The 15,918-nt window shown below is 42.0% G+C and overlaps 2 protein-coding genes across 3 annotated transcripts; both read left to right on the top strand.

Annotated features, from left to right (window-relative positions):
- Positions 1 to 478: 478 nt before the first annotated feature.
- Positions 479 to 6,378, top strand: LOC105919892 (organic solute transporter subunit alpha). 2 transcript variants are annotated; one of them, XM_012855339.3, is made up of 8 exons: positions 479 to 1,091; positions 1,289 to 1,440; positions 1,624 to 1,697; positions 2,727 to 2,885; positions 3,065 to 3,176; positions 3,276 to 3,422; positions 5,184 to 5,289; positions 5,396 to 6,378. In XM_012855339.3, the coding sequence occupies exons 1-8, from the start codon at positions 1,016 to 1,018 to the stop codon at positions 5,554 to 5,556; spliced, it is 987 nt and encodes a 328-aa protein (XP_012710793.2). In that variant the 5' UTR covers positions 479 to 1,015; the 3' UTR covers positions 5,557 to 6,378. The 2 variants fall into 2 exon arrangements, with proteins under 2 accessions (XP_012710793.2, XP_021167838.2); XM_021312163.2 differs by having other exon boundaries at positions 1,000 to 1,091; positions 1,369 to 1,440.
- Positions 6,379 to 8,967: 2,589 nt separating this feature from the next.
- On the top strand, positions 8,968 to 12,999 carry si:ch211-244c8.4 (APC membrane recruitment protein 2). The gene has a single exon (XM_012855304.3). The coding sequence runs from the start codon at positions 9,173 to 9,175 to the stop codon at positions 12,140 to 12,142; it is 2,970 nt and encodes a 989-aa protein (XP_012710758.2). The 5' UTR covers positions 8,968 to 9,172; the 3' UTR covers positions 12,143 to 12,999.
- The last annotated feature ends 2,919 nt before the right edge of the window (positions 13,000 to 15,918 follow it).

Genomic DNA, 15,918 nt, shown 5'->3' with positions numbered 1-15,918 from the left:
CTAGGTGTCTCTTCGCTCAATCAGTTCGGAGAGTTCTTCTGAACGTCCCTCCTTTCCCCGAACGGATTTAATGGGAGCCGTCCCAGAATGATTTAAGGAGCAGAACATAGAGATCTACACTTTATCAATGCGGCTACACCAGGTTAGCGCATACACACCAGCCTGGAAAGTGAGAAGCGCTCCCTGCAGCAATCAAAAGCCGGAGAGGAGGTGACATCGCACAGGATATATGTTTAACTAACCTTTTCCCTGGATAAAGATGCATGGAAAGTTAACAGGACAAACTTAACAGCCATGTAAGGTGAATGTCCTCAGTGTCATTTATTGCAGTTCTCTTAACAGCAGCTACAAATCGGAAGTAAAGTGGTAGTTTACACATTATCCAAGATTTTACAATCACTGTTGCCTCGCTTCCAAGTGTAAGAGGAAATGGTGCAAAAGTTGAAATCAAGTAATCTATTTCTTGTTTAATCCCCCCCCCCCCACACACTGATATTTACAGAGACATATTAAAATAATCCGAAAGGCCTGACTTTCAATTTACATTCGAATCTGTAAAAAATAATCTGACTGCAGATGGTTGTAGCATGACAAACGTGAGCTGTAAAATGCCAAGAAAAAAAAAATCCTTTTATGTCTTTATACTCTTTTTTTTATTTTGAGGTAAGGAGCCAACACACCCTGTCAAAGTCCAGCCCTCCTTTTTAACGCTCTCTCTCTCACCCTGTTCACTAAAACTCTGTCCTTTTATGCGTCCCTAATTACTGTGACTCAAGACTGTGAATGAATAAGCATCGGTAACTGGTGTTTTTATGTGAACCAGGGAGCTCTGCGCCATCCATCCTCACTCCATTACAGTCGCCTGAAGCGCAAAGGGCAGCGCTGGTTGCTTCAGTCACTTGTCTCCACTGGCCATGCGAGAGGAGCACTGGATTTCCCCGTACGTTTAACGTTGCTTCTTTTCCAAGCTGTTGTCCTTTTAGGAACGTTTTTTTAAGAAGAACATCTGGCCACCATGGATGAAGCCTTCAGAAGCACCGTTGATCCAGCGTGTTTACATCGGCCTCCGCTCGCTATGGACATGATAAAGCGTAAGTGACCCACGTCATGGCACCCTGCCTGCTGATTATCTTTTCTTATCGATCGGTTTGAGTTAATCCCATGAACATTGGACTTTATTAGTCTCTGACTGAAGTGCTGACTTATCGCACCCATTTAATGACTAATAATCCAATTTCTCTCCGCCTGTCTTTCTCTCTCTCTCTCTCTCTCTGTTTTTCTACATCAGAACTAGATACCTTTGAGTTTTCCCTCTATCTCATTCTCACCTTCATGTCCTGTGTTTCCCTGCTGCTGTACCTGGAGCAGTGTGCGTTCCTTTACAAAAAGCAGTCCTATCCCATGAAGACCACCATCATCTGGGTATCCGGTGCTGCACCAGTAAGCGTTCAGGACTCGGTTGTGGTTAAAACTCGCTGCTAAGTGTAAACCAAGCACAAATGCAATCACTGGATGTAGATATTCTGACTTGGAGCATGAAAGAACAGATTTAACAAAAGCAAACCTGTACAGCTGATTGTCTGCTACATATTTGAGTGTGTTACTCTGTTCTTTGTGTCTCAGATCATCGCCACCATGGCCTGCTTGGGGATGTGGTTTCCCCGCGCCACCATGTTCACAGACATGACGTCCAACTGGTGCGTTTTCTCTCCGTCACTCCAACCCAACGCAGTAGTGTGGGCGCCATGTTCGTTTTGTTCAGGCCTGGGTTCAAAATCGCATCCTTGTATGGGACCCGCTTGGGTTGACTAAATATAATCCATATCTGGAGAACCAGACAGGGCCCAAGTAGGTCTAAGCTGGACCACAAATGAGTTTAAAAAGATATGTTTCAATGTTGCAGCATGTAGGACCCATGTGGGTCCCACATTTTACCGTCTATTTGTAGGCCAAGACAATCCTATATGTTGCTTTTTCTGCTCGTTGCCTACCCAAATATGGACCCCCATACAGATCTATCAGATGGAAATTACTGCACAGCTGTTTTCTTAGTAATTTCTTTTTTTTTTAATTGGAATTCTAAGACATGACACTTAGATTGGGTGCTGGTCTGTAGGGTAGGAAATATTTAGGATCTGGATTTATCAGTTTCCCCTCTGCTTCAGCTTTGCTTTAGTCCTTTACACAGCAGTCCAAGGAGAACAGTTTCAGCATCAATAAACAATCTGCATTTCTTAAATAGCATAACCAAGGTTTGGCATCGTCCCCTTTGATTGTTGTTTGAAGAACGCACAAGGTGAATGGCCGCAGGGTAATAAATATAAAGGCCCCACAACTTCACCTGGAGTTCATAGTATAGTTTTAACTGCTCAATGAATCATTACACACTTCGAACAAAGCTCAAGCTGCACGCAGAACAGCAAGCTTAACTTGCTTATTTTACAGAAAACTAACGATTCTGTTTGAATAAAGGCCGACGGATAAAAGAAAACAACGCAAAAACGACCTACGTGTGTGTTCAGCAGTTTTTAACCCTTTTCCTTTGGATTTAAACATATCAGAGAATTTGTTGAAGGACCATGTTATCCATTTTTTTTTTGCTTTCAGCAAAAGAGACAAATGCTTATCTTTGGGACAATTGAATGAAATGAGTTGCATTCACAAGTTTTTCTTCATTGTTTTTTCTCATGTGCAAACTTTCTAAAAAAATACTTTTTTTTATATAGTTATTTTGCAGTCGTGGTGTACAGGTTCTTTGTTCTGATGGTTGAGGAGTTTGGAGGCAGCACTGCTTTTCTAAAGCGGTTTTCTGGTAAACCCTTCATGATCAACACAGGACCCTGCTGCTGTTGCTGCCCCTGTTTACCTCAAGTGCCCATGTCACGGTACCCTTTGTTTTCTTCTTCTTCTTCCTCTATCTCTTCTTTCATGTTGAACCCTTAATACATGCAGTATTTTAAAGTCATTGGTATTTTTAACTTAAATTCAGAGTAGCAGTTTTTATTGATTGGGTTAGGGGTTCCAACGGCAGACAATAACCTTCTTTCCTTTGCATTTGTTTTAGGCGGATGTTATTCTTACTGAATTTGGCAGGTCTGCAATATGCAATCCTAAGAACGGCGTTCTCTGTCTTTTGTATAATTCTCTGGACAAATGGCATCTATGATCTCACTAATGTAAGAGTTTGAATTGCTTCTCTTCACCCTTATGTTGTTAAAATAAAAATAAATCTAGTGAACAAACAAGTATGTGTTATTATTTTTATTCTTTTCTAGCTAAGTGCCACTAGTGCAACCCTCTGGATCAACCTGTCCGTTGGTGTTCTCACCATCATCTCCCTTTGGCCTGTTGGTATCATCTTCATGAACCTTAGATCCCTTCTACGTAGTGTGAAATTCATCCCCAAGTATTCTATGTACCAAGTAAGTCAACACATTAAACTCCTTATGATTTATCCACACTTCATGACAGAGTAGAAAAAAAGTTTTTTTAAAAGGTTTTGACTTTGTTGTTTTCCCTTGATAATGAAACTTGACTTTAGTACTACATGTTTATGCAAGACAATTGAGAAAAGTATTGTGAAGTTACTCCTGAGTGGATGCTTTGTCGAAACACCTTTTCCAGACAATGCATTTGCAAATACTTTGGGATGTGTTTCTACCAGCTTTGCAAATCGAAAAAAAATTCTTTATTCTTTGCATAACTGCTTGAGCTCAGTCACACTGGATGGAGAATGTTTGTCAGCATCAAATTCAAGACTTACCACCGATTCTCTAATGGATTCATACCTGGCTTTGAATTAGTCACTCTAATGCAGGGGTGTCAAAATCATTTTGGTTGAGGGGCCGCATTCAGCTTAATCTGATCTCAAGAGGGCCACATGAGTAAACTCATTGCAAGATTAAGTAGAACTTAATTAAGTAGAACTTAATCTTGTGGACTTTTTGTTGATTTTTATATTTCACTTTTACACAATATATTATGAATAACCTCAACGTTTTTAAGAAAAGTATGTGCAATTTCAACAATACTCAGTTAAACATTTACTTAAGTGCATCATGCATAAGAACAGATCACAGTGATTGTACAATGTTGAAAAACATTTATTCACATTTTTTGGAACTTAAAAACACTGTCCTGCATGACAAAATACATCAAACAGTTAAAAATTTAGAAATTATTTAAAATCAATTTTTCACATCTGAAGCTCAGTGCTACCATATGCTGATTAAATCACAGCGCCCCTCGTGGACAATATAGGAACTGCAGATTTTCAATTAAACGAAGTACATTTTTTTTTCAATAATTGTTTTATCATTCTCTTCCTTTTACCTTTTCTTTTGTTCTTCTTGTTCTTCCTTTCCTCTCCTACTTTCCCATTGTATAGTGCATATCATTTGAGATATTCCCCACATAAATCATAATAAAACTATTCACATTCATAAATCAAGCGGAGCACTATGGCAAAAGCAGTACTGCTCTACTTGTGAAAGTCAAATCTGATGAGCTCTTTTTGGAATTAAGACGACAGTTCTTATTGTCACATTGCCAGACAGGACACTGGATTAAAAAAAAATAAAAATAAAAATAAAAAATACTATTTTTTTAATAGTGATAATGCATTTAGCCACAGGGCCGGACTAAATTGTTCGGCGGGCCGGAAGCGGCCCGCGGGCACCCCTGCTCTAATGCGTTAATGTGCTTTGATCTGGCACATTAACGCATTAGAGCTGTATTTTAAGGCTCGTCCTGATGCTGGAAGGTGATCCTCCACACCAGGCCAGAGCCTTTTGTGAGCTCTGACAGCTTTTCTCTCCAGTAGTTACTCTACGTTTAACCGCAACCATCTCCCCACCAACTCTAATAGGTTCGCTAGTAGCTGTAAGAAAAACATGCCCACAGCATTACACCTACAGCACCATGTTCTAGCATGGGGATGCAGTGCGTAGGGCCCATGTGTAGTTTTAATATCACCACCCGCTCTCACAATAGTATGCATAGAATCCAAAATGTACATTTTGGTCCCATCTGACCAGAACACCTTCTTCCTTGTCTTGCAATGTGTATGTGGAAGAGAGGGGTGTGAATAGTTTAGCAGGACATCGTCTACAACACTAGTAATGTTTTGACTCCACATGCAAGTCTGTCTGATGAAATATCTAAATACATATTTTGCTTCCTAGCTTGTATTTGTACTGAGCCAACTGCAGTCATCAATCATCAACATCCTGGCTATAAACGGACAAATCGCCTGCGCCCCTCCCCTCTCCTCTCAGGCTCGCGGAACGAGTAAGAAACATCGTCGAATGTGTTTCCCCTTCAGCTGAAATATCACAACTCATTTCATGACTTTCCCCCCCCCCTTCTCTGTGTCTATTCTGCGCGCTCTCTGCAGTGTTAACTCAGAAGTTAATGATTATGGAGATGTTCATCATCAGCGTGGTTAACTACTTTCTGTATCGGCGCATTTATGACCCACTTCCCGCCGAGGAGCACGACAACGAGGAGAACGACAAGGCCGCCCTGCAGGCTGCTCTGGAGGAGCACGACGTGTAAAAGGAGAAGACAGGGAATGCCTGTGCAAATTATCTGTTTTCACTAACAGATATTCCCGGACTGTGTTAGTTAGGAAAATGGGTATTAATGTACTTTTAAGGATAAGGTATTTTATTTATCGAGGTACTATTTTGTGTAGCTTTAAAAACAGTTTACTGGGTGCTATTTTGTCATGAATTCTTTTTACTTTGTCTATATCAGTATATTTAGTTGAAGGACGTTTCTTTCTTCATAATTACAGCAAATGTAATTACATATGTAACTATATGTAATTTCATAAGTAATAACATATGTTAGAACATATGTTATTACAACAGACAAAGTCCTGAAACTTTCCTAAATAACTTGTTAGAGAAATTTGAAAAGGGGAGTATTTACTCCTGAATGTATTTAACCACTGGATACTGTTTAAAGTAAAAAGAAAAACACAAGCAGAAATATATATATAAAAATAACATTTTCAACTGACAAGGTGCATTAATACCGTAGGACAAAATATTTTCTATAATTCTCCATTTGTTTCTGTGTTGATGGTATTTAAATGTAAAGCCTGCTTTTCTTGGACATGAACCAAACCGCATAGTTTCCTTGAGCAAGAATACAACATACAGCACACTGTGGAGGCAAACATGGCATCGCTGTTCAGCAGGGGTTAGGCAGTGTTGGTTCCACTTTAAAAAACAGCAGCCTCTGGGCAAAACCCTTCATTAGTATCACGGTTCCCCAGTATAACCAAGCGCACACCTACTCCCATGATGACCACTATTCTGAAACACAAAACAAAACTAACTTTTCAGGATATTATTAATCAGAAACAAAGAACAGCTTTTTTTTTTTTTATCTGTTCTATGCTAGTATTGGACTTTTTTTTTACATGACTCTGCTAGCCTTGTAAGTATTTTAGATTTTAAATCAGGACAGAAAAAAATAATTAGCCAAAATATTTGAAATAAAACAAAACAATCAAATGAAAAAAGCCATTTTATTTGGTTAAGGACTTGGAAACGGTGTATAAGGAATTAGCTTCAGCATCATTATCTAGCTATATCTTCATACAGAGCTACCACAAAATAAAACTTGTTTAGGATGCAATTGACTTTATGTCCTTTTTTTTTTAACGTGCTGATGGTGCCTCTGCCCAAGACATGCTGCACAGGGCAGAGAGCCAGATCACCAATGTATAAAACAATGTATAAAACAAGTCTTGAGTTTTGTGCATAAGTCTTTTTGATCCATCCATTGCTCTGTTGGATTCTTGTGCCTCATGTATTCCTGGCATAAACATACCTCTTGTGACAGCCTTCTCCTGGAAATCTGTTATAGATAATTATTAAGAGATATTGAGCTGTGTTGTTTACCAACAGACATTTTAAGAAAACAGAGTCTTTCTTTTGAAAGTTTAGGTTTACATTTTAATTGACTTAACGAGGACACTTTTTCTGTGTTTTTTAGTCGTGTGTTAGAAAGAGAAATGTTGCAGATGATGTGTGCTTTAAAATGGCAACTAATGTTAAATTAAAGTGGAAAAAGTCCTGATAAAGTGATCGTTTTTTTTTTATTGTTATATTTGTTCATTAACGTTTACGGTTTCCATCACATCTGTTCTCCTTAGTGCAGGGCACCATATGAAGGTCTCTATATTTAAAATTTTTTTATAGCCTGCAACAGTTCCAGTGTATCAAAACACACTAAATTGTCACAGAAAAGTTCATATAGTTCAGTAATTCAATTCAAAAAGGTAAAATTCATATAGAATCAATACAGAGTTATATATTTCAATAGTTCTTTGTTTTCCCCCCAGGTATTTTGTCTGTGGTTTTGAGGCAACAGTTGTAACCATGTCTTGGATGTGAGTGGTGGCTCTTGAAGACTGAACTTAAGGCCCAGTCCACATCGTGTGAATCTCCCAAAAACTCTTGTATAGCCTCTTCTCAAAGCTACTGGAATAATTGTTGCATGTATATCTATTTCTACCATGCTTTTTCCTACTATCTAACTTTCTATTAATATGCTTCAATACAGAACTCTGTAAACTATCAGCTGCTTTAGCAAAGACCCTTTGTGGTTTACTTTCCATAAGGAGGGAGTCAGGGGTTGTCTGTTGGATAACTATCAAGTAAGAAGTAATTCTTATTATCTAGAAGGCCATAACACAACTTTTGGATATTATTACAAATGTGTTTTTTATTGGTCTTATATAAGGTTGTATTTGTTTTGAATAACTACATTTTGGATTTCCATTAGGGCCAAACCATTATCATCAAAATTAAGGGAAATGCTTGAAATATATCACTTTGTCTGTAAGGAATATGTTTAATACATCCGTTTCCCCTTTTTGAAATAAGGCAACTTTTTTCTTTCATTTATAGATGTGTGCCTGTGCGTTCTGTTCTCAAGCATGCACAGTATGATAACTGGGTCTGAAAATAAAGCAGATTTTGTTCAAGGATTGCTGACCCACTTACACACGCCCATATGCATTAGGCGTGGATGAGATGGTAGTGTTATTTTGGGACCTTTTTATTCAGATCTTTACAATATGTTGTTCCCAACACAACCACAAGAGGTCGGATGAGTTTGATGTCAAAACCTTTTGGAAAATCTAGTTCGAAAATAGTTTCTTTTTTTCATTAAATAGCTGTACAATATTTAAAAAAGGAAGAACAGTCTTATTTCATTCAGTTTGCTCCTTTGTTATAGGGACTTAAAAGTTGCATACAAATCTGCTTGTTTTTTATTGGTTGTTTAATCACCATATAAAATTATATATTAAATGAAACTAAATGTGTGGTGTACCCCACATTTAGTTTCTAGCATTTACCGTGTTTAGTTCAGAGTTATGCTTGAATTTATGTAACACATACAGTAATTGCTCTTACTGTACAATAAATTGACTTTGGGTCAGTACGCATACCAGGTCCCTATTTCAAATATTGCAAATTCAGTTTCCTGCAGCTTGCATCATATTACAATTGACATATGAATATAAATCTACATTTGATTTAATTTTCTGTAAGATTATGTATCAAATAGGAGAAAAAACATAAACCCTAACAAGGTCGCTATAATGTGTTGTCCCTCTTACTGGGACTCAGGTAATTTGCAAAAATTTGCCTTAGCTATTTTTTATATATATATATATATATATAGCCAGGTTATTCAAAAGTCTGAATTTGAATCTATTAATGGGGTGTTTTGTCTTTGCAGTTTATGTAAACACAGTCATCAGACAGAGAAAAAGAGAAAGCTGTGTTCAGAGCGGGCTGATGACAGCCCCTGGCTCTGCATTGGTGACGAAAGCTGCTGAGCTCCTCAGTTGCCATGGCAGCCAGGGAGAGCAGCCAGACAAAAAAAAAAAAAAAGAGCAAGGCAAAGGGGAGGTGCTTTGGAGGGAGAAATAGAGGAGAAAGGGCTGGATGGGAACCACAGAGGGAGGGAGGGATACAGGAGACTGATAAAGAAACGCAGTGAGAGCAGCAGATAGTGTACGGCTACAAACGAAGAAGCAGCTCTGGATTTAAATGCTCCATCCTCAAGATCTGGAATAATAACTGCAGCAAGCGACATAAGGACACAGCAATAGGTGGGGAGAATTGCAAAAAAAAAAAAAAGAAAGATGGATGTACAAACAGAAAACACAGATCCGCCGCCGAATGAATCGCAGCCAACTGGGAAAATCAGAAAAGGATTCAAGCTGTTTGGAAAACGTAAGCCAGGTAACATATTTTCCATAAGAAGCAAAGGGGATGGGAACAACAAGTCACCTGTTATCAGGAGTAAAACCTCCGAGGGATTATCGGAGACTCCCGCGCAGGATTCAGAGCAGGAGCAAGATAATAAGGATGGACAAGGGGGGAAACAAGAAGATGGGGAGCAGCCAGAGGACGAAACGCTCGGGGAAGATGGCGTTCTGGCTACTGCCCCTGCTCGCACCTCCATCTCTTCAACCAGCTCGGCCAAGTCCCTCAGCTTCCTCTCACGGCTGAGGGGTGGAAGAAGGGGAGTGGGAGACCGCAAAGTCCAAACAGTGTCCCAGCCAGTGGCTCGGCAACGTCGTGGGCTGAAGGGCCTCTTCAGCAACGTCAAGCTCCGATCAAAGGATAAGGAGGACAAAGAGGAAGCCCCTCCGAGCCCGCTTCTCCAGTCATCCCGCACTAACAGTGTGGAAATCATCAAAGAGGACCTGACACTCACACCCAGATGCGAGCCTCGTACTGTGGACAGCCCCGAGGCCAAGAGCAGCCAGCCTGTCCCGAGCACCACGACTCAAAAAAGTTCAGCCGTGACCCCTTCAAAGACCCCGGCTCCCCAGGTGACTTCTGCGGAGAATGTGAGTAACACAAACCAGCACGTGTCCCCTCTGCTCACTCCGGAACCCCCACTGGTCCCCGGCGACAACAGCCTGAGCTCACTGCTGGCAGATATCTCCTCTCTCCTGACCTTTGACTCAATCTCAGGGGGCGGAGACATCATGGCTGACGTGGAAGCCGAGTGGGGTAAAGTTAGCAGTGTCTTCAGCGCTGAAGTTCCTCCATCATCTACATCTCCTCTCTCCAAATCTACCCTCTCCTCCTCTCCCACAACCTCCTCGTCAGTCAGCGCTGCTGCTACAGTCAAACCCCCTTCTGTGACTGCCTCTTCTTCATCTTCATCTTCCACTTTGACTTCTCACTCCGTCAAACTGAGTTTTGACTCTACGCCTGCCGGCCCGCAAGGTAAACAAACTCCTGCTCCCACTTCAACAAAACCCTCGACTGCTCCCTCCGCATCCGTCGCATCTTGCACTTCCAAGACAGTTCCACCCGCACTGAGCTCCATCTCCACCACGACCGCACCTCCTGCTTATGCATCGGCCACTGGAGGCAAAGCTCCTTCGTTCAGTCCAAGTTTGACCTCCACAGCCGACAAAGTGGCTGCAGAGATCGCGCAGGCTCCTCAGAATGCTTCACCTGTAAGTAAACCTGACCCTGTGTCTATTTCACCCGCTGTCTCAACTAAGCCTGCCCCCATACCCCACAGCCCCCCCATCACAGTCACCCAACCTCCCTCCGCTGGTAGTTTTAACGTGGAAAAGTCAACTTATTTTAAACCCTCTCCAACTTCATCTGTGGTTGAACCCAAAGTCCCCCTCGCATTATCGGCGACCTCTATGGTCACGACCACATCCTCATCTTCTGCGCCGGTCATTCCCTCAAAGATCACGTCCGTCACCACGTTAACCTCAGCCTCCGGCTCAGCATCGCTGGGCCTTTCCAAGCTCACCCTGACCCCTAACCATTTGGACCTTAACAAAACCGTGTCTGATCCCGGCGCTTATTCCACCTTCACCGCTGCAATTAAACCCCAACTCGGCTCCGCATCTGTTCCGGCTCCGTCTTCAGCTTCATTAGATAAAATTCCTCCCGCGACTAAACCCTCCACAACATCAGTTTCTCTAGATAAGATTCCCCCAGCTCAGCCCGCAGCGACAGCTGCCCCCAGTCATGTTGCTTCGACATCATCACTGACTCCATCTGCTCGGGATCAGATGAAGGGTCCGCCTGCTGATACACAAAGTCCTGCGTCAAAAGAACGCCCTGCTCCAACTCAGATTGAAGTTTCTGAGTCTAAAGTCTGCCCTGCTCCTCTTAAACTCCCAGTTTCCGTATCTAAGGATCCATCTGCTTTAGTCAAAGTACAAGACTCTTCATCTAAAGTTCCTACGTCCCCCACTGAGATCCCAGAGTCTGTATCTAAAGAGCTGTCAGGTCATGTGAAAGTGCAGGCCTCTTCATCTAAAGTTCCTCCTTCCCCTGCTCAGATCCCAGTTTTTGCATCTAAAACCCCTCCTGCAACTGCCCAGACCACATTTTCTCCCCCTGATACCCCTGTGACACAATCTGCAGACGCCCCCCGCCATGGATCCTTCCAGGTTTTCCCACCCAAAGCCACACCCGCCTCCCTTCCCCAGCCTAAAACTCCTGAACCCAAGGTTGCGTCTTGTCCTTCTCCCCCCGTGTCTTGGCAGATCGATGCATCGTCCTCGGCTAAAATTAAGAGTTCTGTGCAGGCGCCAGCGGACAGTCTGGATGGAGCAGGTGGACAGAGGAGCCAAGGTGCGCCATCAAAAGCAAACGAACCACATCACGAGCTGCCCCCCAAAGAGAAGAAGACGCAACAATCGAAAGCAACGGGTCTTAGTAAGATACCCGTGGTCGGCGGAGGAAGAATCGGCAGGCAGCCTGTCCGGGAAAGCCAGCACGACGACCCGAGCAAGGACCCCACTTCGCCAGTTCTGGAAGAGAAACCGCATTTCAACTCGCATAATGCGGGGAGCAAAGATAAAGTCAGCTCACCTGAGGCAAACGCTCCAACCTCAAAGCATCTCCAGGAGGAGCATCAGCAGCCTCAACAAGTCAAAGGTCTCACGAGTTCAGCGCGTGACTCAAAGATCCCTCTGAAGCATGGCGCCCCGTCCCACGCTGCATCGCAGGTCTCTCAGGCTAAGGAGCCGCCTCGTACAAAGATCCCCGTGTCCAAGGTGCCAGTCCGAAGAGCTGCTAATAAACCTGGCTCTACAGGCGGCGGCACGCAGACAAGAAAGTAAAGGAAAGACAAAAAAACACTGGACAAAAGCAGTTAATAATGTAAACCATGATTTTTTTAATCCGCATTTCCATGCTGTAACTCTCTCTCTCTTTACTTTATCACGACAAGACAAAACAAAGAAATGAGCCAAGCAGCATTCAAGCACAAGAAAACATCTCCACGGGGGGCTGGAGCAACAGTCCGGCTCTTTGGTGCTTAGCCAGTGGGACTCGCACTCAGGAAAGGTTCAAGGGTCACACCTGAACACACGGCTGAGGATCAGCATGAGAGAAGGACGTCTGGGGATCACAACCACACAAACAGGGCGAGTGCCTTCTCAAGGGTGCTTTTCCTACAGACTCAGATTTTCTTCAGGCTTTTTCTACACTGGTTTAACTTTTGTTACTCCCACTTTTTGTAGGAACCTTTCAGACTTCTTCTTTTTTTGTTTGTTTGTTTGTTTCTCCTTCCAGCTACCAGCCCCTTTGCCTTTTAAAGCAAAACCTATGTCAGATCAGCCTAAAATGAATGCAACAACGAGACTCACATTCCACTCCTCTCTACGGATCGATGTAGCAGAAAACGTGCCATTATTTTTTGCACAAGATATTGGACTGTACAGCCCGCCTGCTCATATGTAACATTTTAAGTTCTCACTGTTGTGGTTGGGAGCGGAAATCCCTCCTTCCGGCGAAATGGACTGAGGCCATTATGAATGGCGAGGTGGACGTTTGAGGGAGATGGCGGGAGTGGTGAGATGAGATCTCCAGCTCGTACGCTGGCACATGTAACTCAAATGAGAACGATATCTCGGTGTAGAGAAGCATCCGTGTTATTCTGTTTCTTATTTAATCAATAAAACAACCTGAGAACTTAGACGGAGTGATCCTTCTGCGTTGCTTCAAAGCGGCGCAGGAATTAGCCCACTTTCCTGCCTCTGAGTTGCTCACCAGGATTACCCCCGCAGGAGCACCGCTCCAGCATCGTTCACACTCCAAGCTCACTGACCTGAATAGCGAGCCTCTGAATGTCAGCTGGGATCAGCCAATCAGCTGCGAGGGAAAAAGCACTTAACATGCATACCTTATTATCAGTAAAATGGCTTGGGAATGTGTGTCAGTGCTATTCTTAGAGGAAACTGGGTTTGCTGAGTAACTACTCTGTTTTAGAGAAGGTTTCAACATCATTGCAGCCTGAAAGAAGCATGTAGTTATTCATCAAATAATATAAAGGCAAGAGTAAGCAGTCCGATCGTCCACAATGCTGACCCCCGCTGAAGGGATGGTTCAGGCTTTATGAAGGAGGTACTGTTAAAAGTCTATAAGCATAACTCTCTTAGTGTTTTCATTTTGTATAATGGCGAGTTTGTCACTGACGTCTGATCTGGGAATGACGCCAACCCCCCGGAAGAGCACGCTCTGCTTGCAAGACAGCAAACCTGAGGGATTCAGCCCTTGTTTTGGTGCTAACTACTTTAAGTTTCTGCATTCAGTCGCTAAAGGAATATGTTCACAAATGCAGGGGCAGTAATGTTGTTCCTCTGCTTTAATATCGTCACACACCATCCGAAGTAGTGATAAATTCTTTATGTGGGCTGCTTTCTTTACCCCTTAAACACATGCAGGGCAGTGTAGTTGTCACTGAACTCCTCTGGCTCGCCCCTCGGCGACCTCTGGGTCTCCCAGCTGTGATTCCAAATTCAGAGGAAAGGATTGTAGTATTTTTTACTGGGCCCTCAGAAAAAATCGACCGTTTAAGCACAAAACGATTTCACATCAAAACCTAGATCAGTTCGGCTGACAAACGGCAAGTCTGAGAGGTCAAAGCAAACTACTATCATTTTTTTTTTTTAAAACACAGTGATCTCAAAAGTGACACGATGCAAATTCTGCTTCGCGAATCTCTAAACCGTCCTTGTGTTTGTGTTAGAGGGTTTACGTATGAGCTTATTTACAAGGGAAATGGCTGTAGAGCGGGGTGGAAGTAAGCTTTCAGCATGTATTGAGTGAAGATCTCATGCAAAACAGTCTGGTCCAGCTAACTGTCCAACAACCAAAATTGTGAACATCAAATAATATTACAAAAGTTTAATTAAATGCTATTTTATTAACAGGTTCTTCTCAAAAATGCTTTATATGTACGTTTCGTGCTCACTCTGTGTTTCACACAGGAAAATCATGGGTTGTGCATCGCTTCCCACCACAGTTTTCTGTGTAAAAATGTACAGACCTTCTTGTAAATAACCATCTAATAGAAACATTAGACAGGGAAGGTTTGCTAAAGGATAACAACATAGAGTTAGCACAAACCACTCTAAGGTTTTTGAGATCAGAGCTGTTTTAGGGGCGTGGAGATGCACTTTGGTTTCGTTTCCTCCCAGTCTAGCTGTTAGCCTCAGCCCCTGGGCCCAACTAACCTGGATTTGTCCAAAATAAGATGTCCAGGTACTTAGCCTATCTCCTGCAGGTAAGATATTCACCTTTTGACAGCTCCTTACTCCCTGAACTTTCCTTATAAGGAAAGGAGCTGATCTTAGTCATGGGGTGATGTTAAGAAACTTTTGATGTTTAAAAAGTTAAAAAAGAGTTAAAAAAAAACCCAAAGGTTAAATATTTTACAAAAAGCCCTCTGTTTGCTTCAGGAAGCCAAAGGCTCTGAGCTTAGAATAGCAGAACCACCACCGGCCTGAGAAGAACACGAGGAGTTCTCCAGATTAGGCGCTGATACAAACTGTGTCTCCCATAGAAAAAGAACAGTTCCCCCCGCGAGGCTCTGCCGCAACACGTTGTGCAGCTTCTAGGTAACACCTGCGTTTCAGGATTACAGGGTCTTCAAGACATCTGAAACCGATGGCAGATGTGTGATAATTCATGTGTTTGGCGCAGGAATTTGGAAGAGTAATAAGGACTTACAATGTGGGACATTGTGGTGAATTGTGACATGACTTTTATCCCAGAAAAGTGCTGGTGTGAATGTGACTCCTGCAGGAAAACAGACATTCAGTGAATGCTGCCTTTTGTCGAGATTAGTTCACATGATTCTGCAGTAATGTGGCCTTCATGCCTATAAGAGATAATATGACAGCCTTCAATGCAGCACAACCACAGATCATGCTCCTGCAAACGTTTATGCTTCACTTACTTTATTCATAGGCGTTAGATCGCTTGCTATCTTTAAAGGCCAACCCCTGTGTCCTAAATATGTTACACAAATCAAAGCACTGAAAAAAAAATCCTCCGGGGGGCACGCAGGTTTTCTATGGTCTGGATGTGTTTGTGTCTGTTTCTACCACTGGACTTAATTTAGCATGATTCAGTCTGTGTTTCCATGCCAACCCCACTAGGTCAACCAATTGAAAGGCAGCAAATATTGGAAAGAGGAATTCAAACCATCATCGCCTTAATGAGCACACGCACATTGTTTACTGACAGCACTGCATGAATTTATTAACAAATATATTGTTTTATGCAACATACTAAAAGAATAGCTGCATAAATTAGCTATTTTTCCTTTCATAAAATTGTCAAATATTTCTTATTTTCTTAATACCTTTTTTTTTATTTTTAAGAACAAATTAATTAAAACATGTTTACTGCAGTACATCAGACAAAATCTCAATATTAATTCTTGAATTTTTCAGTTTTGATTTTATTTAAATAATTTAATTCATTTAAAAAAAAATTAGTTTTCCTTAACTTTTAGAAATGTCATTATTCACATTTCATTCAAATTTATTTTCATTTTTATTTTCAAGATAGTCCGACAAAATGAGATGGTGATAGAGGGGTAAAGTCT

This window comes from Fundulus heteroclitus, chromosome 11 (assembly GCF_011125445.2).
Source record: "Fundulus heteroclitus isolate FHET01 chromosome 11, MU-UCD_Fhet_4.1, whole genome shotgun sequence".
In the NCBI taxonomy this organism is placed as follows: Eukaryota; Metazoa; Chordata; class Actinopteri; order Cyprinodontiformes; family Fundulidae; genus Fundulus; species Fundulus heteroclitus.
Note: the sequence above shows the minus strand (reverse complement) of the source record. Positions and strands in the feature narration are given on the sequence as shown.